This window comes from Orussus abietinus, unplaced genomic scaffold, assembly GCF_000612105.2.
Source record: "Orussus abietinus isolate OABI.00-Male unplaced genomic scaffold, Oabi_2.0 scaffold138, whole genome shotgun sequence".
NCBI classification, from domain to species: domain Eukaryota; kingdom Metazoa; phylum Arthropoda; class Insecta; order Hymenoptera; family Orussidae; genus Orussus; species Orussus abietinus.
Window position 1 is genome coordinate 68,085 of NW_019394314.1, and position 12,541 is coordinate 80,625.

The 12,541-nt window shown below is 34.6% G+C and overlaps 1 protein-coding gene across 2 annotated transcripts; it reads left to right on the forward strand.

Annotated features, from left to right (window-relative positions):
- The first annotated feature begins 637 nt into the window (after positions 1-637).
- LOC105700406 (melanotransferrin) lies at positions 638-12,130 on the forward strand. 2 transcript variants are annotated; one of them, XM_012426218.2, is made up of 9 exons: positions 638-800; positions 2,993-3,405; positions 4,356-4,473; positions 4,562-4,741; positions 6,457-6,989; positions 7,099-7,263; positions 7,368-7,456; positions 9,552-9,892; positions 10,869-12,130. In XM_012426218.2, exons 1-9 carry the CDS (start codon positions 740-742, stop codon positions 11,504-11,506), a joined length of 2,538 nt encoding a protein of 845 aa, XP_012281641.1. In that variant the 5' UTR covers positions 638-739; the 3' UTR covers positions 11,507-12,130. The 2 variants fall into 2 exon arrangements, with proteins under 2 accessions (XP_012281641.1, XP_012281642.1); XM_012426219.2 differs by lacking the exon at positions 638-800 and adding an exon at positions 832-1,341.
- The last annotated feature ends 411 nt before the right edge of the window (positions 12,131-12,541 follow it).

A 12,541-nucleotide genomic window follows, 5' to 3' on the forward strand; every position in this document is an offset into this window, starting at 1 on the left:
GCAATCGCGATGGCAGATACAGGGTTTTAAGCTTTTTTGAAGAGTCCATAACGTTTTGAGCCAGTTTTCAGGCTGCCCAGTCGCCGGTAAATTTTTTTTGGCATCTTTGACCACAGTAGTTCGACAGGGAAGGTTGTTCTCTTTAAATTGATTTCTCAAGCGAGGGGTTGCGATTTTTTCTAAAGGAGATACAGAGTTTGAACCTTTTGTGAGGGGTCCGTGACTTTTTCAGTCGATTTTCGGGTTGCCCAGCCACCGGTGAATTTTTTCCGCAACTGTGACAACAGTAGCTCGACGGGGAAGGTTGTTCTCTTCAAATTAATCTTTCGAGCGAGTGGCTGCAATTTTTTTTAAAGGAGATACGCGTTTTTAGGCGTTTTAAGACGTTTTTAGGCGTTTCCAGGTGCTTTTAAGTCTACTTAGGCGTTTTTAAGCGTTTTCAGGCACCGGGGGTTCCATAGAACGTGAAGGCGCGATCTGCCCGTGAGCAATCTCCCAACTCATCTCTGGTATTATCATCACGAGTGCACGAGCCGCCAGCGACGACTGTTAGACGGTCGGCCATCGCTAGTGCACGAGCCGCTAATATTCTCCACCGAGGGCAGCACAGGACGCGATCGCGCAACCCTGCCCGTGGGCAATCTCCTAACTCATCTGTGCTATATTTTTGGATGCGTGTGACAGGTCGGTGGGTGTTGTCAGTTTTTAAAAAGGCTGTTTTTAAACGCGTGACAAGAAAATGCAGCCTAATCGAAGTTTGATCCTTTTAATCATCACGAGCTTATACAACCCTTTGATCGGTAATTATCATTTACTCCGTTTTGAAACGCAGGTGCTTGTGCGGTGTTGGGGTGTTACGCATTTTCTGTGTAGGGCGTGCCTAAAATCGAAACACTTTCATGTATCGTGAGAGAAAAAATGACCGAAAATTAGAAAATGAGAAAAAATGCCGAATTGTATCATGAGCAATTTATTCCCGTGAATGAAATTTAGGTTATTTAAAAAACAATAATCAGATGTTTTGCAACTTAAAAGTTGCATGACAAGTGTAGGACTTTAAAAATGTTTCCGGCATATTTTGGATATTGATGTACTTTTTTGTCACTTAGACCGATTGTATAAATTCAGGGATAGTACTGGCAACTTCTAAGTTTCATACAGCTGTGATTAATGTATTTTTGGTAGGTGCTTTTGTACGATTTTTCAAGCATTGTAGCGACTCGCGCAGTAACTCGGGCGTGAGTGCGGCATGTCCGTACGATTTTTAAGAATGATTCATTAATGATCTGGTTAATTAATTTCAACATAACCTCCTAGGACGAGAAACTCATTGAACCTTAAGTAAGGGTTATCTAACGGTTACTAAAATTTTAGGTCCTTACTCATATCTCACTTTTAGCGTTAAAAGACGTATTTTAGAGCACTGTTAAAGGCGACCCTACTCGTGTTTCGTTTTTAAACCACTTTTATAGAAAATCCTTAAAAGAAGTCATAAAAGGCATATTTTAGCAGCAATACCTCCTCATACTCCCTTTTAAGTTTCTTTTCGATCACTTATAGCATAAAAGTGGTATAATGAGATTCCCTCAAAGTGGGTAGGAGGACTTTTCAACCGCTTTTAGCTGTCAAAATCGTACATCAAATTTTGACAGTTTTTAGTTGTCAAAATCATACATGAAAAATGAAATGCAATAATGAAATTTTTCACAAAGTAAAAGGTCGCGAAATCGATACAGGGCATCAAATAAATACCAGGGACTTTTGTAGTCGAATTTATGTTATTCTCGGCTAACCAAGATGAGCTTTGGTTACGGCTTTATTCTGTCAAACTTGCTTTCCATTTTTGCGGTAAAGTTCTGCAGACTTAACTTTTGGTATACAAAAAATGCACGTGCCGGGCACACGGAGCACATGCGAGTAACACAGTCGTCATATTTTTCCAACGTTGGTATATTACATTTTGTAAACGCGGCCTGTTAACTAAAAGTGTTCATAATAAAAGGTATTTTATCAGCAGTCCATCATCTTTCACTAAAAAACATTTAAAAGTGCTGCCAAAAGTGAGATATGAGTAAGGGCCTTAGTGTATCGGGAAACTTGGTAGAGTTTCGCACTAAATACATTGAAAAGCATGCACTAATGACACTGAATACTTAACGCCAAAGTCCGGCACTTCAATTTTTTAAATCTATTTTTTATCCAAGGATTTTATGTTTCCATAGTCTGAGTTGTTCCTTAAGCACGGAACCAATTTTGCTCAGCTTTCCGTTCAGACGGCACAAAATTTTTATATATAGGATTCTTGATGCTGTGTCAGTCCCTAGGGACTGACACCGCCTAGATGAAAAGTTCACTGTCAGTCCTCAGGGACTGTGGTAGCTTGCGTTAATGACCCGCATTCATTGCTAACGTTTTACAAACATTATGGTTCACTTCATCAAGGCAGACACTGATGAAAAATTTCTTATTTGTATTTCTTGTAGTTCATAAAACTAAAACTATTTAGCATGCTATAATTATTTTTGTTCGCATTTCATCTGTTTAATTTATCATTTGAATTCATCGTTGCATGAATATTTCTTCTAAATGTCTTTAAGATAATTTTATCCTAACTTTTGTGAAGAGACAAAAATGTATTTCATCATGATTTGTACCAAACTCATTAATTATTTTCAATGAGAAGTTGATGATTTCTTTTTGTAATTATGCAAAATACTCTGTTATATGTGATTTTATTATCAGCAACTTAAAGATATTTGGTATGTTTTTATCTACTTTATTATTTGTGACATAAGATATATTAACATTTGCATACATAATTACAGTACAATTTTCAAAGTGTTTAAACCTATTAATTTTAATCATTCCAAAGTATGAGTATCAATTCTATAGTTAACATTTACTTTGTTCTTTGTACTAATGGCTTTTGATGTGTAATTTCTGTAATGTATACAATTTATAATGAACTATTTATTTTTTTACATTGTTCTAGGACAAAATTTAAATAACACGGCGACATGGTGTACAGTGTCCGAAGGGGAACAAAACAAGTGTGAAGCATTTTCCAGAGCAGTTGATCGAGAAATCGGACATTTTGGACACGATTATATATCTATACACTGCAAGCAGGCTTTCGATAAAGAAGAATGTATGACATTACTCGATCAGGAGAAGGTACAATTGACGACCCTAGATGCAGGAGAAGTTTTTATAGCTGGAAGATATCACAGTTTAATACCTATAATGCAAGAAATTTATGAGAGTGGTGTAAACTACCAATATGCTGTTGCTGTGATAAAGAAAGGATCGCTAAAAGATGTGGAAAGTTTATATGATCTTAGGGGAAGGAAAGCATGTTTTGCAGGCGTCGGGACTCTTGCTGGATGGGTCCTTCCAATTCATATGGTAAGCGTAATGAAACATGTATATACATATATGTACACACATACATAAATTACAGCTATTATACTAACTTATAATTTAATTTAGAGATACATCAGAAATTTTTGTTAAACAATTGTACCCAGGTCGTGGCTGCTTTCTCGAGTCAAACTTAAGCAAAGAAAATATTTTACTGTACTACATTATTTAATTATCATTAAAATGGGTAGATGTATGTTAACTTTATAAATTTTATGCACATCAACATTTTTATACACGAAAATGTTGCTAACAATTGCTGGGTATTTAGTGTACATTCAGTTATTTTAATATACGTAATATGTTTATTTTACAATATTTAACGTGTTGGTATAAATCATTGAGAAGTCTCGTTTTATACTATACCATGTAATGATGATGGAGATACGAAGAAAATAATTATAGTTTAATGAAAATAATTATAAATATACATTCAGCAATCATCATCGCTTTGATAATAATGTTATTTTTTAATGCATGTATGTTTTAATAAGATTAATAGTAAAGGTAACTTCCGTCAATTAAAAAGAGATATTCTAATGGATTATTTAAGAACTCATATACGGTATAATAACTAGGAAAACGAATTTATATAGTATTTATCATGATTCTTTCATACGCGAGGTGTTACTCAATGTTTTTGATGGATGCGTGTCAAACTGATTAACTGTTGTAATTCATTCCCTGCATATATAAATTTTTTCTAAGTAATATTATTTATTTTACCATAATTAAAATTATGTTAATCAAGAAATATTACTATTTCTCATGTCACAGTATACTATTAATTCGTAAAATAATAATTTTGCTCATATTTTCCTCCGAGCAGAATTTAATGATGATGGAATATATTTAAAGTCGCATAATAATTAATTAAACCGAAACTGAACTATTAAATAGTTGTTTAATATTTCAAAATTTTTGAACAATTTTAGTTGATGCGTGATGGTGGAATGGAAGTCATCGATTGTAATAACCATGTGAAATCTACAATTAATTTCTTTGGACCTAGCTGCGCAGTAAATTCGTTAATTGACAAATATAATCCCTTAGGTAAGTCGATAAAAATAAATTCTACATTGTTGAGTAAATTTAATTGCCCTGGGTGAATTTACCTCAACTTATTATTAATGATTTTTAGGTGATAATTCGGATCAGCTCTGTAAACTTTGTATTGGAAAAATACCTGGTGGTAAATGTACAAACGTCGATCCATATTCTGGATATGAAGGAGCTTTTCGCTGTTTATTGGAAGCTGGTGAAATTGCCTTTCTGGTACATACTACAGTGACTGAAATGACTTCAACAAATTTTGACCTAAGTATGTTTTAAACAAAATATAATTGTCTTTGATTAAAAAATTGTGCTACGAATATCGAACTTAACACATTGTTGATCGATTGAATAGTGCTTGACTGTGGTGGTCATTTCATACTTTTTTGTGAGGGAAATAAAATAAGGAGATCTCCACGTTCGGTCATTATGTGGCAGATTCTTAAATGAGCTCTCATCGATAGATCAGAAATGTGATGGTCTCTATAGTGTTAAAGTGAATTAAAACCCCCCTCAGATCAGTCGATTTGAATAAGACACTTTTTTTAAGGGTATTGGACCGAACTGTTTGAAACTTTGGCACATTATTTGGGAGTACTTAAGAATTATCCTGGCACTTTCGAAATTTGTATTTGTAAAAAAATGTTTGGCTTACTGTTAGTCTAGATCAGAACCAAAATACCGTCGAGGTCTCATATTTCGAACGATATCCAATTATTGAAGGCTCTAATATGAGAGACGAAAGTGTTGGAACAATTGTACATCAATTTGGAACACTCTAGTAATCAAGAAACTCGTATTCGAACGGGATAAAGGCAAAAATGTGTCTTATGCGCTTCTATGCTAAAACGATATTAATACGAGGAGAGGAAATTTAGTTGCTATTGACCAAATTTTTCGCCGTGTTTCACTTCACCTTAATGGTTAACAAATAAGATGATTCTTGGGAATAAAAAAAATAAATATACGTCTTATTAGTTTGATATTTCTTAGGCATATTTAATTGTATTTTAATATCATTTTTTTTCAGAGAACTTCTGAGTAGTTTCAGAGTTTACGTAATTTACTGTTTGCAGAAATGTACTCGTACATTGATGAGAGTAAGAATACGAGTAATTAAAAAGTAATGTGATATACAAGATTGACTAGGGCTGTACACGAGATACCAGAGCTATACATTCGTCGACGAACCATGGTTTATTCCTAGTTCTCTTTTTATATCCTAACACAGTCTGCGCAGGACTCGTAATATTTTCGCTAATAACTTCCCACGAGTCATTCGGTTCCTCTTCCCGTTTGCTTTGCAAGAATGTCGAACCTATCAGGGATCTCAACTGCGTATTTGTCCTATTTTCTTCCGATACTAATTGATCTACATCCATCTTGTGTGCTATCTGCCTCTTGAACCTAGCCATGGAAAGCCGTTCTCTAAAGTTTCTCATAACTAGGAAATTATCGGAGTTACAGTCGGCTCCCCCATATGACATGACGTCATAATGTTCGCGTGACGTCATTTATCTATGAGTAGGTGGTCGATTTGATTATGCGTTTGTCCATCCGGAGACGTCTATGTCTGTTTGTGTATGTTTTTGTGTTTGAAATATGTGCTTTTAATTAGTAAGTCAGTTGTTGCTGGCCTAAAAATACCTTCTTTTCCTGTTTTTACATTGAAATCTCCTAGCACTATTTCTAAATGAAATATGAAAAAAATTTCAAATTATTCAGTCAGTTTATTTTGAGTAGTTTTATAAATGAATGATTCAAGTAATTTCATTTAATTAATTAATACCTTAACATTCCTACGTTAAATTCAACTCTTCCTTTAACACCTGGTTTTCTGCATTACTTTTTATGTGGAGTTAAAACGTAATAAAATATATTCTTGTATACAATTAAATATAAAGTTATAGAGTAAGTTTTATTAAACGATGCATTGTTTCTCCACAGTTTTGTTGTTTCTTAAAGTAATTTGATTGTTTTCAGATTCAGTTACCAAGGATCAGTTTGAATTGCTCTGCCGAGATGGATCTCGAAAGTCTGTAGATGATTACAGGAATTGTAACTGGGGTAATGTTCCGTCTGTTGCGGTTGTTACATCTTCGGCCACTATTGTGGAAACCCGTAGACTGTACCAAAAGTTTTTAGACAAGGCAGTACGCTTATTTGGTAAAAATATTTTGGATAACTCAACGAGATCAGGTGATCGATTCAATTCTGGCGTAGCAGATTATGAAAATAGGCCAGGCTACGAAAACCAGTTTGGAACAAATGAGTACAGTAATTCTAATGCTCATTATAATGAATATGATAACAGAAATGGCTACGACCGTAATCACGGCAATAATAATGAGCAGAACGGGTGGGATAACTCTGGCCTAAATGAAACATACAGATACTTTAATAGAGATGGATTTTCAACTGAGTCATCCGATTCATCGTCTATACACACGATAGAGAATTTCCATTTATTCGAGTCAGCCCCCAAATTTGGAATCCACCATAATTTGTTGTTCTCAGTATGTATGCATGTATATTACTTATTATTGTATATGCAGTTAACAATTGTATTGCTGATGAAGTACTAGTTTCGCGTAGATATTTTGAATGTATACTTTTTGTCATTAGGATTCAGCTAAAGACTTTGTTCAATTACCTGAAAAAGAGCAAACATATAAAGGTTATTTAGGACGAGCGTTAGATTCCATTTTGGCAGTGAGGCATTGTCCTGTAAATAGAATGACTCTCTGCGTTACATCAGATCCTGAATTGGAAAAATGTGTGAAAATGAGGGTACGTATTGAAATAAAATGTGTGTATGATATGTAAGATATTTTATGTACTTTACTGAAGAAAAACAGATTGGGTTAAGATTAATGATATGTTTTCATTTACAGATTGCCCTGAAAGCTCAATTGCTGAAACCAGAACTTGTTTGCTACAAAGGTCACAGTCAGATTCACTGCATGCAAGCCATACAGAATGGGTAATAAAGCATCTCTAATAATCTAGGAAACAGTACATTTTAAACAGCATGTAAACATACCTTACAATTGCAACAACTACGAAACATTTCAATGTAGTTTATATTGTAGGACAGTTTATACGGGATGTAATAGAACTCGTAGTCACGGTTTAAACAATGCTATCCTTGTTGAAAAAGGAGTTGAAGAGTTCTGTACTATTTTTTCCTGCAGTGCATACATTTTTTTGTAATTTATAAAACTATATAACAGAATCTATAACATAAAAAATATGTACAATTTTTAAAACGTTTTTGGCGAGCCGCTTAATAATATTTATAATTTCTGAGAGCATTTTAGGCTTTATGCTATTACAGTACATTGAAAGAAGCGGGCAGACAATGATATGAACGCTAGTAATGTAGACATTGACGTAATAATAAAGACTCAGTACCTTTGAGGCGATTTATTGGTATATTATTACGCGGCTCGCCAAAAATGTTTTAAAAATTGTACATATTGTTTGTGTTATAGATTCTGTTATATAGTTTTATAAATTCTGTGTATTCATTCTTTAGCTAATGAAAGAACTGAATGAACCCGAGAAGAAAGATTATTCGTATTTGGTGCATTATAATTGATTTCAGTTGTTTCGTGACCGTATGAACATAATGTAACCGAGATTGTAACAGAAAGGACTAGTGACGGGGACATATATATATTTGGCGAAGTTTTTTACACCTGAAGAAGGTGTTTTTGATTTGATAAATTTTTCTGTAATAACTGAGTGAAGCCAATCAATCGCGTTCCCGAACGGAAGGCATAGCGGAGAGGACGCCGGTAAGGCTGCTACGCTGCAGACAGCCGAATGCAGTCGTACCGACATTCTCTTCGCTATGCCTTCTGTTCATGAACACGATTGATTGGCTGAGCTTCACTTAGTTATTACAGAAAATTTATACATTGTAGGAAAAAATAGTACAGACCTTTTTGACTCCAGTTTCAACAAGGATAACGCTATATAAATCGTAACTACGAGTTCTGTTATACCCTGTATATTTTTAAAGTGATATGAATGGCGCTGAGAAATTGAATCCAGGTCGATAAAAAGAAAATCGTCTATATCCTTTCTGATGGCAACGCCATTTTGGATGTTCAAGTGGTAACATAAGCTGGCACATTACCGATATTTATATTTATGATAAAGTCTGTTACAATATACGTTGAGAGTTATACAAATTGAAACGTTCCGTATGTCGTTTTGGTGGAATAATTATAAAGACATCGAAGTAAAACTGTCGAAATCCCGCAGATTCATGATTTTTCATACTCTAATGGATTAACGGCGCTATCTGAGACGTTTAGTTGCAACTAAATTTTTGCTCTAAAATCCCGTGTTACTCACGGGACAAACCAGCCATCGTTCGTGAAAGTATTTTTCATATTTTTCCATCTGATTTCGTAATATTCCATTTCTATAGTATCGAGCTAGATCCTGCAATTCTGAATTTTTGTTTCTGAGCCTTCAGAAAGCGTAAAACATCAAAAACGTGCACGGACGACATCAAGTAGTCCATGATTAATACAAAAAATTGTTATAAAAATCAAATTTCATGAGTTTTAGGATTTACTTTAGGGCCTCCATATTCACGTGGTAAAATTTGAATCGAATCGGTACATTTAATTCGGAGAATACTTTCACGAACGATTGGACTTCTCAATATATATAGACTGACCTTATCATAACATCTTAATACGGTACAAGTTGTATTTCAAAATGTTTTGTAATTGTAAGTAATAGTTCCGTTAATCTCCTATAGAATGCTGCATTTATTGAATATCGTTTTAAAGATACTAAACAATTTTACTGATCATAGAAACATTATTAGAATTACATAGATGCGTTTAATGAATAAATATTTTTATGATGCTATAATCCTCATTATAAGAAAAGCAAGACAATTTGATAAGATTCCAACAGAGTACCGTAATGTTAATAACGTCGCACGGTTTCATTCGTAGATCATTAGTGGAATGTTTCGGGTTGTATAAGCAGCTACATTTTATGAACACTTTGCTTTTGGAATAAAAATTTAATTTAAATATTTTACTTTTCAGACATGCCGATGTGACTGTATTGGATGCCAGTGATGTCTATACTGCAGGACTCCGTTTCGAGCTCATTCCTTTCATTTCAGAAGTGTACAATCTTGGAACACCCGACTATTATGTCGTCGCCGTTGCTAAAGAATCCGACCCTAGTACAGACTTAACGTATTTGAAAAATAAATACACTTGCCATACAGGAATAAATACAGCAGCAGGTTGGGTATATCCGCTTGCATTTTTGCTGTCCAATACATGGATAAGAGGGTATGGATGTGATTCTGTACGTGCAGCCGCGGAGTACTTCACCAAATCATGCGTTCCAGGAGCCATGAGTACCGAGTACAATACGGGTAAGGAGCAAAGGAATAAAAGAAGAAAAAAAAAACCTTTAAGGGGTTATATGCAGTAGTCATAGGCAAAATTTTAGATTTTTGTTTTTCATAAGTAAAAGGCATTTTTTATTCGATAACAGAGCGTGATTTCATGGTACAATTATTGAACTTTATATATCATGTTTTTTGTCAAAATATATTTAAAAGTTAGCGAGGTACAGCAATTTTCTGAAATAGTTTTTTTTTGCGGTGACCATGATATCTTAAAAAGTATTTCACCGATCAGCTTCAAATTTGTAGGGCTCATTCTACATATGGAGGACTGCTGAATGAACGGAGGATTTTTCGACATTCCGATTTTTTACCAAAATGGCAGGGGTTTTCCTGAAAAATCACTTTTTTCGTCTTATAACATTTTCGTTTTTCCTTAATAAAACAGCAAGTTTTCATAGAAAAAAAGAATCCTTCGTTCATTTCGCAGTCCTCTATGTGTAGAATGAGCTCTAAAAATTTGAAGCCGATCGCTGAAATACTTTTTGAGATATCGTAAGATATCTATCAAAAATAAAAAACTTTCGGAGAATTGCTGTATCTCGCCAATTTTTTGTAATATATCTTGACAAAAAATGATATATTAAGTTGAATAATTGTACTGTGAAATCACGCTCTGTTTTCGATAAAAAATGCATTATGGTTATGAAAGAAAATTCTTGAATTTCACCTATGACAACTGCATGTAACTCCTTAAAAGATAAAAATGTATACTATCGTTATTATTCCATTGTTTATATTATTTATGTATTTGTACATTTCGAAATGTGAAAAATTAATTATTTCTTAATGAGGTAAAACGGTCTCGTAAGAGAAATATAAACAGCTTGAAAGTACTGAAAACTTTGAACTGATACATCTTATATATTCTCATTCATTTCAATATTAATTCCTAGAATTTCTGTTAAAATAAGGTTTACATCAACCATCTCGTTAATTTCAGGTGTTCCTTATGATAACATGTGTGACTTGTGCCACGGTGAAAGCTTCAGATATTGCCGAAGAGATGCATCTGAAGACTATTTCGGACACACCGGGGCCTTCAGGTGTTTAGTGGAAGGTGGTGGTGATGTGGCATTCGTTAAACACACAACGATTGCCGAAAATACCGATGGAAAACGAAGGGAATTTTGGGCAAGGAACACCTTTACAAAAGATTTCCAATTATTATGCCCCGATGGAACGCGCCGTCCAAGTACAGACTACAAACACTGTAACTTGGGCAGAGTGGCAGCTAATGCAATCGTTACGCGTGGTGGCTATGGATATAACGAGACCGAGGTCAACGCTTTCATAAATCTCTTCATTTATGCCCAGCAATTTTATGGCAGAAAGGAACAGGATGAATTCAGTTTCAGCATGTTTTCCAGTGTTCCACCGTATAGCGATTTAATTTTCCAAGATGCGACGCAGCAGCTGATCGTCATTCCGCCCGAGAATAGGTACTTTAGTGCATACGTGGGGCCTGATTTCATGAGGGCTAGGAGAGTCGTAGACTGCAATGCAGGAGCAGCGGCTATCGAATACTCTTTGCTCGGCTCGTTCGCAACGATTATAGTAACTTTCATACTATCTAGATGAATTAAGCAATTGTTGGTTATTAACTATCATTATATCTTCATCGTGAGTCCATTATAGAACGTGTATGATACAGTACAATCGTGGCAGCTCATTTATCAACTGCCTTAACTTGTCGCTTACGTAGTACCTCTAGACATTTCTACAATGTATTCCTGACCACGCATCTACCCCTTTTATAATGGATGGGAATGGTTTATATGGAGATTTCGAAAAATCTTGATAAGTAAATGGGATATGCTCTATCGAATGATGATAGTTTCAACCTTCGGTACTAAACAGAAATAGGACATCCGTACTGGAAATCGAGTTTATAGTACATAGCATTTTGTAGCATTTTTCATATTTTTCCATCAGATTCCGTAATATTCCATTTCTATAGTATTTTAAATTGTTCGAGCTAGGTCCTGAAATTCTTCATTTTAGATTCTGAGCTTTCAAAAAGCGTAAAACATCAAAAACGTGCACGAACGACGACGTATTTGGTTCTAGTCCATTATTAATACATATGACCCTTAAGATGATATGAGAGTGGCTTTAAAGAGATTTCGTTCGTAAAACTTTTTTCCGAACTGGATCAATTGAATTGTTTAAAACTTTACAACGTGAAAATGAAGGCTATAAGGAAGGTCCCGACACCCATGGAATTTCAATTTCAAAAGAAATTGTTTATAGACATTTTACTGTATTTATTAGATCAAATGAAATGTCACGGGTGTCAGGACCTTCCTTATAGCCTTTACGTTCATATTGTAAAGTTTGAAACGATTCGGTACACCCAGTTCAGAGAAAAGTTTCACGAACGATTCGTCAGATGCCACTTTCATATCCCCTTAAGATCTTAAGACTAGGCATTTTCAGAAAATGTTTTCGAGATTATATTTTTGGCGCACAATCAGAAATTGCAATAAAGAAAACCATTCAATACCTGAAAATCTAGATTTGTGGTATGAATGTTGCACTCAGTGCTGCCAGAAATCCTTCATAATTGGAAAAATCTCATAGCGTAATTTTTTTATTATCTTCTATCTACCCTGC

Bases quoted from the DNA above. Each gene is read 5' to 3' on its own strand.
- LOC105700406 (XM_012426218.2), top strand. From the start codon at position 740: ATGCAGCCTAATCGAAGTTTGATCCTTTTAATCATCACGAGCTTATAC. The intron at 4,742-6,456 runs GTATGTTTTAAA...GATTGTTTTCAG, and splicing joins TTCAACAAATTTTGACCTAA to ATTCAGTTACCAAGGATCAG. The intron at 6,990-7,098 runs GTATGTATGCAT...TTTTGTCATTAG, and splicing joins ACCATAATTTGTTGTTCTCA to GATTCAGCTAAAGACTTTGT.